Below are 16,382 nucleotides of genomic sequence, written 5' to 3'. Positions count from 1 at the left end.
CACGATAAAAAGAGAGACGAATGAGTGTCGCCATTAAACATGCGCGTTCCAAATGCGCAGTGTTTTTCGAATGCGCACATTCGACGTTCTTTTCCGTTGCATGCTTCGGCTTCGGCTAATTTTATCAAGTTTTTTATTTTTTTAATTATTCGAAATTTGCACATTTTTTAACCAACAGCGTTTGTGATGAGCTGCTTATGACATTTTGGAAGTGCGCGGGAATAACCTTTTGTCTAGAATTTTTCATGGAATATTTTCGAGGAGGGGTTTGATAAAATAAAAATTTGTTGGTAATAACTCAACTCTTGCTAGAAATCGTGTCTTTTGGCAATGAAAATGTTCCGTAATCTGAGAATTTTAATCAAAAACACAAAAGAATATTACGAGCAGTATAGACGACTTTAAGGCGTTGATGAATCGCTCAGAAAATCCTTTGAAAAGAATACTTCAAGTAGAATAATGTCGAATCATTCCGGAATCTTCATCCCTTTAAACGCATACAAATAAAGGACGAGTCTCGGCGTTTCCAGGTAAAAAATGGATCTGACCCGAAGGTATTTTCTAACGTGATCGAAGTTTTTTCATCTCCATCGCCGTACAGTACCAGAAAAAAATTTTTTCACTTCGAATTTCAAAATGAATTCAAATTTTCCATCGAATTTTCAAGAATTTGCAAAATTTTGTCTACAAAATTTAAAACCGAAAAGCAATTAAATTTTGAATTCCAAGTAAAGTTGAAAAAAAAATATGATCTCTGCGTCAATTGACATAAGAGAGTGATATAATTGTTACAATAATGCGAATCGATTCGTCCAGCGAGAAAATAATGACAATAATGAGAGAAAATGCGTGCTGCACGATCAGCTGTGCGAAGCGAAATGAAATGGGAATGGGATGGGATTCAGAATTGTGGATTGTCGCTTGGCTCCGAGCGCTCGGGTGGCGGTGAAACGAACTATTTGGAGTTGTTTTATTTTCTGACTCATTCCCTCCCAACTGTTCCCAACGTTCTTCGCCATCAAGAGAGTATCGGACGTGAAATAGCAACAAAAATGCGAATAAAATAGAAAACCACTTTGTGGTTTTATTTGTTGACCCATTTGTACGAATTGAAATTTATAGCATAGATTTTCACGGTCAATCTATACAAACGAGCAGTACAAATATTTTTATCTGCGAGATCAAACAACTTTACGCTCTTTTTTTGTCTCGAATCTCGCATCGTGTTTACCGTGTTCTACTACCGATATGAGAAGTATCAAAATTTCAACTCTCTTCCGCACTTTCCGGCGATCGTAAAATCGCATTAAAATATAGTCATTTTAGACTTCTAGAGGTGAATTTGAACAGCAAGAAATGACACATACGTTGGGATTTCGATAGCAAACTAGTGATTCATGAACTATGTCAATATTCGCGAAAACTTAACCTTTTTTCCAAGAAACTCGCTTTTGTGAAGTACAAAACCACGAAAAACCTGTTCGTGATTTCGAATATCTATATCAGAGTCGGTTTTATGATCTCGAAAAATATAGGCAAATAGTCAATGGATGGTCAAGAAAAAAACATTCCCGAATAACAACAAGCTTCGTTTTTTTTCTTCGTATATATTGAGATGACAATAGAGCGTCGTGAATGGTAGTAAGAATAATAATTCATAATTAATTTTTAACGATAATAATAATAATAATCATAATGGTAATGATATACAATATAATAACGAGAATATTACTAATTCGTAATAATTAATATTCAAGAGATAACAATTAAAATATACATATACATTTAAATCATGCGTATATATATGTATAGATATATTTTTAACGAAATTTTTGCATATATTTTTTTACATTTTAAACGCATTAATTTACAGGATAAGGCTTCGAATATTACCAGCTATGATATTACCACTTTGACGTTTCTAGAAAAATCTATTGATTGGAGTCATGAAGAGTTGCAAAAATTTTGTTCATGTCTATGGCGGTGCATTAGAAAATGACTAAGTTTTTATCTCCATTTTTCCTACTTTCCATCAAATTGTATGAATTTTATCAGAGAATTTACTTCAAGTATTGTTTCAAGGAACTTTGAGATGCGTTATTTGGGGGTGTAAAACGATTTTTCAACTATAGTATGGTTCATTTTCAATCGACTCCTCCGTTTTGATAGATTTTCCAAAAGCGATTTCAAATTATGTTTATCGTTGAGTTTTAATCAAAGATTTTTTTCAAACTATGAATATTTTTAAAGTCGCTTAATCGAATTCAGAAGGAAAAAAGATCTTTCGACCTCGAGGGTGAAAAATGTTGAGTGCCAAATTTGTTGAGCTAGAATATCAAGGGCGGTAATTCCTCAGCTCTATTCGTCCTGTAAATATATATCTATACATGTATATATGGATGATAAAATTCAATATATCTCATGATATGGTTCTCTCACTCTCTCTTTCTCTCTCTTTTAAATAAATTATTTCTCTTTTCTCTCCCTCTCGCTCGTGATAAAATGAATAACAATTCAACGAATATCAGTGTTTTCAATGCTGTTTCTCTCCCCTTTTCTCCACCCCTCGTTCCCTCATTTCCATTCGCACAAAGTATGTGTGCGCCTGATAAACGTGCAGTCTCTCCGGTAAATTTTCCAAGCGATTAAGTAAGCAGTTTGACTTGAATTTGCTTCGATATTCTCGTTATTTTCATTTTTTTCATTTTCCCTATATTGGGCGCTTGAAAATCGTCAAATTCGTTCTCAACCGTTTCTCAGTTACACGTTTTTCAAACTTAAATATGTATTTTTATACAATACGTTGAAAATGTTTTTTGTATTTTTTTTTTACTTCAATTCTCCGTCGCTGTCAACTTTTCGACGCTGTCACATGTTGCGACGAATTGAAAAGTTAATATTTATTTTCTCGCTATCTCGCGCGGTCATTAAACGCGACGAAAATTCAGAAATCGATATCAAAACTTCACAATTTTTTTGCTCCTTCCCAATTTATGATTTTTTCTTCCCTCCCTCCATTTCTCTTTCTCTCGTCAATGTTTTGTTTTTTTTTCTAGCTTATAGTACAACAATTTATAACTAATTGTTTATATTATAGAAAAAATGTTTTTCACCTCGGGGTACCCGGATTGGAAGGCATAGAAGGCACGCGGTACCTCGTACGTTTTATTCCCATTTAACAAGCTTTTTTATTTTTTTTTTCTTTCGTTATCCTCCCTTCATTTCTTTCAATATTCGATAATAATCAATATTTTATATATATATATTTATGCGACACTCGCACGATCCTCTCGAAATTTCCTTTTTCAAAGTTTTTTTCTTCACCGCGCCTTCCGCGCGTTCTGGAAATATTTGTCGACTTAAATGGGATCGACTTTGTCAATACTCGCTTTGGGGATCGAGAAAAGCAATGGCAATTCATGATTTTTTTGTGAGATTTCATCTCCTGACGAAAAATTTGTAAAATTTTTTGTTCTTTTTTTCTACTATTCTTTTGCCTGCTGGTTTAACAAAATTATGAATATTTGATCGAAGAACGATTCTGTTTTGCTTCGCTCGTTCGATTTTTTCATGAATTATTACTATTTCATTGTAATAATTATTCATTCATTTATTCGTTATCCACATTATTATTACGATTATTATTATTCGTTTTGAATTTATTTGAAAAAAGGTAATATCGTGGACGAATAATTCCTAATTAAACCTACGAATTGTAATCGATTTTTCAAAATGTTTTTTCCCAATTCATTTTTAATCCTGAATTTCATCTTTTTTTATCTTTTACACGAACTCGACAATTTTTTTTCGCTTAATTTAGTTCGGCAAACGTTTGCTAAAATTCCGTCGCAAACGGGGCTCGATTTTGTTTAAAAAATTTCGTGTAAAAATAGCAGTTGCAACGACCAGCGATTGGTTTGTTTGTTTTATCTGTTTTCGTTGAGGAAAAAAAAGCAAAAGAAAGTTTTTCGTGGTTCGTTCTGTTCGAGCCTCGCAGGGATGAATTAGGAATATTCCTGTGACAAAAAATTCTTCTGCTCTTTCCGGCGCGCCCCCGACTTTTCAAATGTTTTTTTTCTATTTTTTTTTTTTCCATTATTCAAGGCTTGTTTATTGGGATCTGACATGGAGGCGTGGCCAAGCTAAAAATGGCGCATACCGGGGTGCAACGTACATGTATGTGTCACATCTTCAAGTGACTTGTGCGTGTGTTAGTTGTCCATGTTGCACGCCGGTTGTAGTTCAAAATTTGACAGCAGATGTCTCACGAATTTTGTCAGATCCCAATTGGTCTTTCGTCATCTCCGTTTGGCCCTTAAATTCATTCATTTGTGAACAAAAAAAAGTGTTCTTCAGGAGCGAAAAATCGATGGAGTTTTGTTCGTTTTGTGATTCACGATCTTCGCCCCCCTCGTTTCCGGAACGAGGAGAAAAGATTTTGCTTATGTCCTCGTCGATTATTCGTTTGGAAGCGTGTATCGGGGATTTTCCTTGATGCGGTGAGGACCTTTACAAAGTTGTTCCACCGTTTTGTGAAAACCTGGCCACGCAGACGCTCCTCGTTTCGGCTCGACTTACTCGAACCTTTTTGCTTTCGTAGCTCTGCCCTTTTTTTTATAAATGTTTTTTCTTTCACCCTCTGTGTTTGTCCTAAAAAAATTTCTTCCATCTCTGGCTCAAGTCACGTCGACCACGCGACGCTTGCAATGGTTTTCGGCTGGCTGCTACGTCAACAACTTGAAAAACATCAGAGCCAGCGATATGTTGATGAAAAGCACTATCATTACGAGCTGCTGCCTCGAGAACCAGTCCTGAAAACAAGAAATTATCAATTATTGTTATATTTTCCATTTTCACATATTCTAATAACGTTTTGAACGTTCTGAAAATATTTTTGAGGTTACAAATACATTTTAGAAGTCCTCGAACAAGGAAACAATATCTCAGAGCTTTCCAACTACTTCGGACACTCCGAAAACTCGTCAGAGAATTTTTCAATTAAAAAAAAAATTATTCTCACGTTCCAAAAACGGTTCACTACATTTTCAGATATTATAAAATCATTTCAGTTCTAAAACGTTTAATCGAGCTCACGTGACCAATTCGAAATCGACGGTGGCGCCTCCCGTAGTAAAGTATATAACTATTTATAGCAAAAATATTGAAATCGCGACAAATAAATTTGGTAATGAGCACTGAAGTGGTGTGAATTCGGCTCCGACTCTTCGGTTGTGGCAAATGTGGGTGCAATTTGTGATAAAGTAATGTTTGCGACCGGCCTAAAAAGTGTCGTGGCGTACGTAAACTGCTCCGTATTTTTATTCATTGTTTTGGTGAGAAAAATCTGGTGTCCGAAAACGAAGTGCAGCCGGAGTCTGCACATTTTTAAATATTTTTAATATTCTCGATGAAATCCGGTAGAAACGGATTTTAGTTTGGGTTTGTTTGGACACTTGGCGTTGGCGATGCTATCGCGCTCGATGACATCGACACGCGAATACTAAAAAAAAATTTTAGCAACATTTTGCCCTTCTTATGGACACTGGGTAAGGAACCCCGAAATTTTTCTAAACATCAACATTTTTTTCTCGGTCATTTAACGAACATTTTAAACATTCTAGAAGTCAGGAAAACGCGACGCGAGATTCGTCTGAAATTCTAGAAATAATTTTTTCTTTTTACATTTCAGTATAAATTTTAGAACCCTGCTAGAATATTCTAGAAAAATGGAAAATTTTTTTCTAGAAATTCTGAAAGCTCTTGCCAATTATTTATTATCGAACTTCTAAAAAAATTATTTTACACATTCCACAAAATGATTTCACGATTTCGTCGCTGCTTAGTCACACTTCGTAGCTATCGATGCTGGAATATCAAGAAAGGGTCGTCAAGAAAGAAACAGAGCGAGAGAGAGAGACAGAGTGAGTGAGAGAGTGAAAAGAGACATTGAAGAATGCGAAATTTTGAATCCCCATCGTTGTTTTTTGTATTTAGAACTCACTTTAACCTGAGGACTGACAAGATAAAGCAGTGGATTCGCCCTGAGCCTCTCACTCTCGTCGATCTGACGTCGTACTTCCTCCCTCCTCATACTGCTCAACACGCTGACCTCCTCTCTTGACAGCGGAGAGGTCGCTGTCAACTGTATTGGCTGGGCGACGTCCGGCAGCGATTTCTTTCTCTGCAGTGGCATCGCCGCTACGGGTATCGCCTAAAAACGCATATTACAGAGGAAGAAAGTCAAACAATTTTTTCTAAATTTACAGAAAAATTCACTTTTGCCCTTTTATATAGTTTTTTCACATTGTCGAGTTATCGGTGGGTCAAAATTTTGCTTATATTTTGCAGTTACAGTTTTTCCATCGCTCACAACAATTTGCTCAAAGTTAATTAGTTTTTTCATTAAAAATAATGAATAAAATTCATAAAAATTAGTTGAAAAATGGTTTTTTCGGTTTTAGAACACTTTAAGGTATTCCTTTCGCTATCCCTTTTTTTACTGTCGCAAACTAGGGCACTCGAAATTTGGACCGATTCCTAACCTCTGAGAAGTCGCTGTTATATGGGAAAAGCTTCTGTTTCTGCCATTTTTCCTACTTCTATCGTTGATATCTCTTTTAAACATTCGATAACCCTTTATTTTTATCGTTGCTATGGATTCTTTACATTTTTGCTTCCTCATCGAGGAAGCTTCGATGAAAAATTTTTTTTTCCAGTTTTCAATGTCAATGTGCTCAAAATGTTCCAAAACATCGAAAAATCATATCTAGAAAAAATGTCCGGATGTGTGCGTGTGTGCGTGTGTGTGTTATGGCACTGCAAAATTCAAACGCTTATAACTCGGAAACGGTTTGAGATACAGGGCTACCGTTTTGCACAGATGTTAATCTATACGAGCTCTTCATTCTCTGATAATTTTGTCAGAATTTGTAAAAAATTACGAATCTGACGGCGTTTTGAAATTTTCATAAAAAGGCTGTCGACGCTCTAACTTTCGAAAATTTTAAGATTTATTAATAATTTTTTTTTTTTTATAAATAGACTATCATAATAGGAAGGTTGGTATTGAATTTGAGGAATATCGGTTGAGCGGTTTAAATTTTATGACATTTTGAATTTTACGAAAATATGAGTTTTTCAAAAAATCGTCTAACCGCTTCAATTTATGGAAATTTTGTAAGATATTGTGTATAAGTCTGTACTTCCTCTATACTTTCCAGCAAAGTTGTCTGAATTATGTAATTTCAATGTAAATAGAAAAACGATGAAAATTGAAAGTTGCAAACTGTTTTTTCTGATGGCTCGTCATTTAGTTTTTTTTTTTATGTATTTAAACAAAGAGATAAATTAAAGTTCGTAAAAGAAGGTAGAGAAAATTCATTATTTCCTTGTATTAAAAAAAAATGCTGCAAATTAAAATTTGCAAATTGCTTCCTCAAGATGGTCAAGATGCACGATGCTCAAAGCCTCCTCTATGAGGAAGCTTTGACCATCTTGAGGAAGCAATTTGCAAATTTTAAGCATTTTTTTTCTATCCGTGAGACAGTTTGTATCAGGAATTTAGAGTTATTCAGTGTACGAATTATTGAATAAAAATGTGGTGATGACCGATTCTCCACAAGCTCCCGTAGAAATTTTACGATTTTTAACATTTTAATTCTTCATTAAACGATCGATAACCTGACCTGAAATTTCGCCAATCTATTTGGATGCAGTTGTACTTTACTGTAAATTAAAATCAATTTTTCGTAGGGATTTCGGGTTCGTGAAAGGAATACCTTAAGACGTTTTAGAAACGAATATAAATTGCTTGGTTACTTGGTGTTAAGGCACTCGGACATAAAAATAAGCGAAATAAATGTTTATTGACAGTAGCCAAGGTTTGCAGCCTCCCCGCAACCACTTTTCGTTTGTTTTCCCCATTTTTTTTCGTCTCGTTTCCAAAATGTGCTGACTTTCGACGATCTTAGAAGTATTTTTGGTTCGGAGGTAAAAATCGAGCGCATTTCTGAATCGTACCTCGACGGGAGGCGCGACGATCCAGGACTCCGAAGCCCGCCTGGCCATGAGGGCAGGACTGCACAAAAGCGCCTCTTCCTCCTCGTCAGGCTCAGCCCACCCGAACATTTTCACGATTTGTTTGTCTTGCGATTCGTCGAAGGTCAAAAATAGAAGAAAAAATGTTTCATAGCGATTTGGACGTTTGTCTCGGTGATTTTCCGATCGTGTTTGGCCACGCGTCGTTGCGGCTCATTCCAACCAAGAGTTATCGAGATTTTTATCCAAAAAAATTTTTGTCCCAAGCTTTTCACCAATCGACACTTTTTAGAAAATCGTTTTTCCGGTTTCTGCCATTTTCGCAAGGTCCTCGATCACGTGAAAGTGGCCTGGACCCAAGTCGTCAGTTTTCCGATCGATTTTTAAGCGTTTCACAAATATTTACGTCTTCTCTTGTTATTATTAAATTTCAAGGTTGCTCGGAGGTTTCACACGTTTACGAAAAATCTGCTCGACGATTTGGCCGCTTCGACCGTTTAAGATGCTTTGAAAAATCGAGCCGAAAATGATCGAGTATTTAAAAATAGAAATAGCTTTTTTTGGTAATCGATTACCAGGCTGAATTGAATCGCGACAATAAAATCGAGAGACGGCGAGGAGCGCGAGGGAGCGCGGCGAAGGCGAAAGCTCGAACTGTGATGTTCGCAGGTCTGCCGGTCTTGGTAACGAAAATAGAACGTCATTTGCTCGGGGTTCGAGGTTCTTCCCCGAAAAAACGTCTCGGTCGTCTCCCCCCCACCAGCAGGTATCAATGCTCGATTCGCACGCCGGTTGATCGTGGAAATAGACGGACGGCCGCGAAACCGTGCGAGGTTAAATGTTCCCCCACTTTTTACATTTTTTTCTTTGCGCGGAGGAAGGAGCGTGCGAACAGGGTCAAAAATAGAACCGCGGAAAAAGCTCGGAGGAGCAATTTTTCGTCAAAAGTGACTGAAGAATCATCATTTTTCTCACATTTCGTTCCTTTCCCGCCACTTCTGACACAGCAACCTTCTAAATATATTTCCAAAATGTCGTAACACCGAATCCAAATTCACAACCAAAAGAGCAGCACAATCGCGCCTGCATTTTTGGCCGCTCGCCAGAGGCGCTGAAATCGATCGTCTTTTCTTCATATTTCTCTTTATCTTACGAAATCAACGGTGAGCTTGAGCATCAATTACGAATGAATAAACCCGAATTTCGTCGTCGAATCAGCCTCGTTTCGTCAGCCATTATCGAGGCTTGAAAAATAAATCGATATCGAGCAGTAAAAACTGTGAGCAGTGGTAATTGATGCTCAAGAAATTCCAATATTCATTTTCAAAAAACGTCATTAAACAAACATTAAATAAGTTACGTTCCTTCGTGTTTTTTCGTACCTGTAGTATTTATTGTGCAATATTTTTCTCTAGGCCCGTCGAAAGCTCACATTTTTCTTTCTCCCTCTCCTCCCCCTCTCATTATTTCTCAACAACGTTATTCGAATAATTATTATATTTGCGCATTCGAAAACGTACTTTCAGAACGAAGGTAATGGAATTTTTTTTGTTTTCTACCACGCTGTCATATGTAAACAACGATTTACACATCTATAAATGGGACTTTTCGATAAATTCACAATCATTAAGGATTAATACACATTGCTGCATATCAATATTTCAACATCGCTATTATAACAACAACAATATAATACGATTACAAACATAAAATTAACAACAACAATAATAATAAGAATAATAATAAGAAAAAAAATTCATAACGATACTAATAATAATTAATGACAAAAATCACGTTAATCACAATTTATTCGTATCTTAGGCTATTCGTTAATTTTCTATTATTCATTAATTATTATCTAGAGATCAGAGAATCGTGTGTATGTGTGTGTGTGTGTGTGTTGCGGTCAGAAGCATGCGTTAGAAAAATAATGTATCTCTGAAGAAGATGTGGGGAAGGCAACTGGTTTCATGGTGGATTGGTGTGGAGGGTATACGAAGCTTAGTCGTTCGATCATACTTTTGTTACTTTCTTCGGTGGTCCCCCTCGTTGGTGGAGTGCTCGAAAGAGGTTTCGTTCTCGGATGAATGTGACTTTGCTTATGAGTTTTTTTAAAATCGAATATGAGTAGAGTTTGAGGTCTTGATGGATCGAAAGAAACGAGGCGAGTAGAAGAAATGTGGGAAAATGGTGATTTGATAAATTTTCATGAAAATTCAGCTTCTTTTATGGCATTTTTTTTACCTTCGCTTTTATTCTTTTTTTCGTGAAGAGTCGGAGGTGTTGAGTGGCGAGTACTGATCGGGGCAGTGATAAGAAAATGATTTTTAAGCTCGATGAACGATCGATGAGAATGAAAAAATCAACTTTTGCTCGAAATCTTGAGCTGTCACTATTCTCGATCAGGATTTTCGTTCGAGACGAACTAGGCCTTTTTTGTGCTCATTCGAACAAACGTCGATACTGTCAAGTGCTGGGACGTGGAAATTGAGAAAAAAAATGGAACAGAGAGTAGTACGAATAATTGTAATCTTAAATAGGATAAATGAAGGAATTTGTTTGCTTGTTTTTTTTTCTTTTTTCTTTTTTTTTAAACGGTCCCCGCCTCCACAACCGCGATCACAAAAACCTTACCTTCCCCTTCGTTCTTCCCGCAATATATTTATATTTATACATATTTTTCATTGGTTTGCTTAAATATTCGTTAAATTTGATCGATCGGGGTCGATCGGACGTCAATTCAATCACGTTATTATTATTTAGTATTTTATGTTTCTCTAAAGCTCGCGCTACCGGAACACCCCCGGGGGGGGGGGGGGGGGGGGGGGGATTTTTGGCAAAATTCGAAATGACAATTTCCTTTTTTTTTAGCACCTGACGAAAATCAATGTTTTACAGTTTTTTAAGTTTTAATTTTAAGGTTTCGAAATTTTTGAACTCTTCGTTCTAATTATTCGCAGTTTTTGAACTTTTTATTTGTATATTTAGCAATATTTGGACGCACATTCAAGCTTCTCACAATTGTTGGACTTTTATTCGATTTATTTGGAATTTTTCATTCGTATTTTCGGTAATTGTGAACTTTTCATTCTAATTATTCGCAGTTTTTGAACTTTTTATTCGTATATTTAGCAATATTTGGACGCACGTTGAAATTTCTCACAATTTTCGATTTTTTTGCAATTTGTCAGTTTTCGAAACGAATTTTTTGCAATTTTTCGACTTTTATTCGAATTTTTCCCATTTTTGGGATTGTTATTCAAATTTGAAGACTTTTACTTCGAATTCATCGGGATTTGTGAACTTTTCGTCCAGTTTTTCGCAACTTTTGGATTTCTTTATCATCCGACGAATTGAACTTTATGTATATATAAATATTTTCGTGTATATTATATCATATTTTTAAACAAGGTACGCTCGATTTCACGCTCCCACGAATTTATTTCCTCTCTCTTCAAAAGGTACTTTCTGGCCATTTGAAAAACTCCATATTCCTTTTAAGGGGAGGTCCTGCCGCAGAGAGTGAAAAAATCTATCGTTTTCGGGAATTTTTCTTACAGTTTCAAGGATATTCCAAAAGTGGAAAAATATTTTTTCAATGTAAGAAATAATAATTTGCCCATGGTTTATGCGCCAAGTCTGATTGTCGTAATTATCGTCTGTAACAAAAATTCCAATTTTTTTTCCATTTTTGGCCATTTACCTTCCATACGAATCCATAAAAACTCGAAAAAATTGTGACATTCTATATTTACAGCACATTGAAGTGATATTTTTCGTTTTTACAAGCGTTTTTTTTTAACTTCCTAAAAATATAGAATTTCCCAATTATTTCGAGTTTTTACATTGTAAGCAGCTGAGAAACTTCGACAATTAGACTTGGCGCATGAACCATGAAAAATTACTATTTCTTACATGAAAAAAATATTTCTATACTCTTGTAATATCCTTGAAATTATACCGAAAAGTTCGCTATGTTAAGTTACTTCCGTCTATCGAAAAACATTCCCGAAAACAACAAATGATTTTTTAGACTTTTTAAAAAAGCACGACCCCCCTTAATTCGTATAGATAAATCGCAGTCGTCGGTACGCAAATAAATTAATGACTGGAGGGCACGTTTTTGTTGCTTAATGCGCGAGTGAGGAACTGTGCTGGCTTCAACGCTCCTTAATCTTCATTTTTTTTCTTGTTCTTGTTGTTTTTTTTTTTTTTTATTCAACAGTAAATAGATGCTCTACTATTATTCTTCATACATGTATAATGATAGCAATAATATATGTGTATATTTTATTTTTTCATCAATTTTTTTTTTCTCTTTAGGAATTATTGTTCTGAGAGGGTGGTCTGTGATTTTTTCGTCTTCAATTCTTTCCCCATCCGTCATTGAGATACGAAAAATTCGCCTTTTTTGTTTTCATTCCAGTCGAAGGGTTTTCATTCCCTTCACATTTTTGGGTCCCCCAAGAAATTGAAAAGAATTCTAGGACAATTCGGATCGTTTGCTTCTCTTTGAAATAAATTTACAATTTTCAGTTATTTTTTGCATTAAAAGTGAACAAATTTTGACTGTTCTCTGCCTAACTTTCGTAAAAAGACAAATTTTGAAGCTTCGATCCTCTTATAAATGGAAAAATGAGAGAATTTTACAATCAAAACCGACAAAGCTTAGCGAAGAAAGCTAATTGCTAATTTAAAAAGAATAAACAATTAAATTGATGATCAAGCATTTGCGGTGGAGTCCAAACCCTCCGAGTCCAGTTTCCAGATTCAATGCTACCGAAATTCTGGATAAAAACTTGTTTGGCTGGAATTGAACGAGGGAATTTTCGATTGGATCGTAAATTTCCAGATTCGTATTTCTCTCGTGATGTCGAACGAGCGAACGAATGGTTCAATGTTATTTAAGCTACTTTTTTCGTTTAACAGTAACATCGAACATTATATGCAAATATCGAACGCGTGCGTCTCCAGCGATTAAACAATCCTCACTGTTCACCGATCGCGAAACGAAAGAACAAACGGATTAATCAACATTTCCTGTTATTTTCGTATTCGAAAGAAAAATGTGGAGATTCGTCGCATTGGAGTGGAAGGTCGAGGAGGCTTTTTTGGTCCCGGACGAGATTAGCTCATTCGTTTTTATCCACGAATACGACAATTCAATATCTCAATATCGTCTCCATAAATCATTATTTTTAGGACGGTCTCGTTCTCGCTAGAAAAAATATTTTCCATTATTTTTTATTTTTTTTTAGGACAGGCACTGTTAGCGTGTCCGAGAAAAAAGCCTTCCCGAGTTGCCATTGAACAGAAAATCGATAAAATTTTTGTTCGTTCTCCCCACCAAAATTGGTGAAGAATAGCGAGCAATTATCACTCGACAAGCACGCGTGTCGTCTGCGACAGCTAAAAACAACGACACACGTCTACCAGGTACACATTTTTTTCTATTTTCTTCAGATATATATTTTTTTTTCGTAATTTCGTATTTCTTGCTTCGTAGGAACTGAAAGTACGAATAATTCCGTAATTCTTCGCTATTTTTCGTTTACACTCGAAATCCCTGAATTCCGATTGATTTTCAGGACGCAATGGATTTCCTGGCTTTCCAAAATGCACGGAAATCGGTTGAATTTTTTATTTATCACTCAAACGAATAATCGGGGTCCAAGCTCGTTTGGCAAAATCTTTTTTCGGGGAAAATTGCTTTCCCGTAATTCAGCGGTAATCGAAGCTAAATGAATTTCGTTGAAAAGCCGCCTCGAAGTGGGGTTTTTTTTTGTTTTTGTTTTTTTTTTTTTTCCATTTGAAAAAGACCAAAAACGGTTTAAGAAAAATATTCTTAAAGAGCAAAAAGTTTCAAAAACGCTCGTTTCTCTTGGTCATTTTTTTCTGTCAACAATGAAACGATAAAAAAATAATGAAATCGTCGCCAACTGTGCTCGCTCACTGTTTCGCGACGATGCTCAAAGCCTGGCGCTCATTTTTCCTCGTTTTCTCTTTTTGACGGTTTAATGAAGTTTTTGAAAATGTACTTATACTCTCATAGGGTAGCGGGGGCCTTCGATGTCGCTTCGAAGCAGGCGGGGACCGTCCGGCTCGTGTCCTGGGTACGCATGCACAGAACACACCACAAAACACCACAAAGTTACAGACATAAAAAAGAGACAATTTTTTCTATACGGTGTTAGCAAAAATCCCAAGAAAATTGAGAAAAGTCTAAAAATCGTGATCGAAAGAGTCTAATTTAAAAAAAAAAAAAAAAAACAATGATCAAATGGATTTGAACGTTCGGAAATCGATTTACGATTCGTTTCGTATTGCCAAAAGCTTTGTTCGAATGAAGAGTGAAAAATATCGAAAATTTATTGAAAATTCCCGCAATTAGTTGACCTCTCGAGTCGGGTGCTTAATTTAATTGTATTTACTGATAAAAAAAATGACAAAATCGAGCCAAATATGAATTTGAAATGGAAAAGAAAAGCACACTATAAAAGTCATGAAGTTGCGATTGAGTTCGTAAAACAATGAGTGGAAAAGATTTCTGACTCGATGAAGCAACGAATAGAGTAAGTACAAAAAATGATTGTTAATATCGAACGAAGTTCGATTCCAATAGTCAGAATGAAATAGTCAAAAAGTCATTTCGAATCCTAACATTTGTGCGAAACTTGAAAAACTTGAAAAATTTTGAGGTGGAAAAATTGAAGTTCGATTGAACCACCGATTCTTATCGAACCGGTTGGTCGTTTGTCCATTAATTTATTAGTTTTTGTTAAGGAATCGTGATTTGGGTGCAAAAATGGCCAAAGACAGAGGGAGGATTGAAAAACTTATGAAAAACGTGAGAGTGTGCGGGTCGATAAATGAGCAGTTAGAAAAAGGAATGACAACGCAAGGATGATAATCAGTGGGAAAAAAGTTGGAGTTTTTTGGACTGACCTTGGGGATCCCAATGCCTGCGCCACCCGAGGCCGCGACCGAGCCTCGTCCCGGTGGCACATAAAGACTCTCCGTTCTCTTCGGCTGGCCAGGACTCGGCAAAATGTCTTGTCCGAGGTTGCGGTTCTTCAGGAGCGCCCCTTCGAATTGGCTCGATGTTGGAGGCATGTACGTTGGGGTTGCAGCTCCACTGCCAACGACCGAACCGTTCAGCGGTGTTCCTGACCTCACCAGACTCGGGCCCCTTATCGATCTTTTGGTGTTTCCAAAAAAAAAAACAAAGATTTTTAATTAATTCAGTTTTTCCATTATCAAGCTTAATGTCAAACGACGAGTTTTTCGTTTCTAAATAGTTTCAAGACATTGGCAAGTGCATTTATTTAGATTTTTCATCAATTTTCTTTCATGCGTTCTATTCATTCGCATCGATTCAATTTATTTATTGAATTTGAGTAAATTCATCAAATTACACGAAACAAATCAATTAATCCCAATGAATGAAATAAAATAATCTCACACGAGTTTAAGCTCAAAATTAATTGATTAATGAAATCAGATAAAATGCGGAATTGGGTGAAAAATTATCGGAATAAAAAACGTTCAGTCAATAACGGTTTGATGAAAATCGATCACTCAATCAGTGTCGATCACTCGGTCAAAAAGCCAATTAAAATTCGTTTGATTACCTTTCGTTGGGGTCTTGATTGGTCGGTATGCTTTTATCAACGGACGGTTGTCTCGAGCCAATTAACCGTGAGTGAGCGCGAGCGTAACGATCCACCGAGCTGTCTCGACTCGGTGGCCTTTTGTAGTGGTCCAGCCTGTTGGAAAAATCACAAAAACCATTAAAAAAAATATACGAAATGAGAATTCCATTGATTATTGGAAAAAAATTTGTATTCAAAAGTATTGAAATAGAAAATAAGAGCAATTGACACAATCGAAGACATCGAAAAATTCAAACTCCTTGGAGAGTTCTCATACAGAAACGCTCGGGTCCCAGACCCCCCGAATGAAAAGGAATAATTGATCGACCTGTCGTTCAGAGACTGATTGGCAGCTCCACCGGCAGAGGGACGATCCTGAGGGTTGAGGATCCGTGAGTTTCTTCGTATACTCGTTGAGCTCGGTGGCCTTTGGCCATCGATGTTCGTCGTCGTGTTCGAGTCATTTTGATAGATCGATTGTTGCTGCTGTTGTGGTTGAATGGGGGTTTGGCCGTAGACGGATTGTTGATTGTATTGATTCGGTCCGCTCCCATACTGATTCGGTACGACTGGGGCCTGCAAAGAGTAATCATTTTACAGACTGTCGATAAGGAAGGAAAACTGGGGGAAAACGAACAGGCAGCTCCTCTCGGCCGATTTTCAATGGTTAAAACGACCAGAATGAATGTTGAT

General features: G+C 36.4%; 1 protein-coding gene and 2 long non-coding RNA genes across 5 annotated transcripts in view; 2 read left to right on the top strand and 1 right to left on the bottom strand.

The window, feature by feature from the left end:
* Positions 1-78: 78 nt before the first annotated feature.
* On the top strand, positions 79-15,504 carry LOC122418293 (uncharacterized). The gene is made up of 3 exons (XR_006262488.1): positions 79-530; positions 13,296-13,473; positions 14,090-15,504. It is a non-coding gene; the product is annotated as an uncharacterized lncRNA (long non-coding RNA).
* LOC122418294 (uncharacterized) lies at positions 1,518-6,434 on the top strand. The gene is made up of 2 exons (XR_006262489.1): positions 1,518-1,641; positions 5,995-6,434. It is a non-coding gene; the product is annotated as an uncharacterized lncRNA (long non-coding RNA).
* Positions 4,030-16,382, bottom strand: part of jp (junctophilin) — a 42,986-nt gene continuing 30,633 nt past the window's right edge. For 2 of the 3 annotated variants that reach the window (XM_043432416.1, XM_043432415.1), the window contains 5 exons: positions 16,018-16,265; positions 15,669-15,803; positions 14,983-15,235; positions 6,002-6,211; positions 4,030-4,811 (listed from right to left, as the gene is read on the bottom strand). In XM_043432416.1, the coding sequence (XP_043288351.1) occupies positions 4,725-4,811; positions 6,002-6,211; positions 14,983-15,235; positions 15,669-15,803; positions 16,018-16,265 (933 nt within the window). In that variant the 3' untranslated portion in view covers positions 4,030-4,724. Of the gene's footprint in view, positions 4,812-6,001; positions 6,212-9,406; positions 14,147-14,982; positions 15,236-15,668; positions 15,804-16,017; positions 16,266-16,382 lie in introns of those variants that run through there. The other variant, XM_043432417.1, reaches the window with a different exon arrangement.

The sequence above is a fragment of the Venturia canescens genome, chromosome 11, assembly GCF_019457755.1.
Source record: "Venturia canescens isolate UGA chromosome 11, ASM1945775v1, whole genome shotgun sequence".
Classification (NCBI taxonomy): domain Eukaryota; kingdom Metazoa; phylum Arthropoda; class Insecta; order Hymenoptera; family Ichneumonidae; genus Venturia; species Venturia canescens.
Note: the sequence above shows the minus strand (reverse complement) of the source record. Positions and strands in the feature narration are given on the sequence as shown.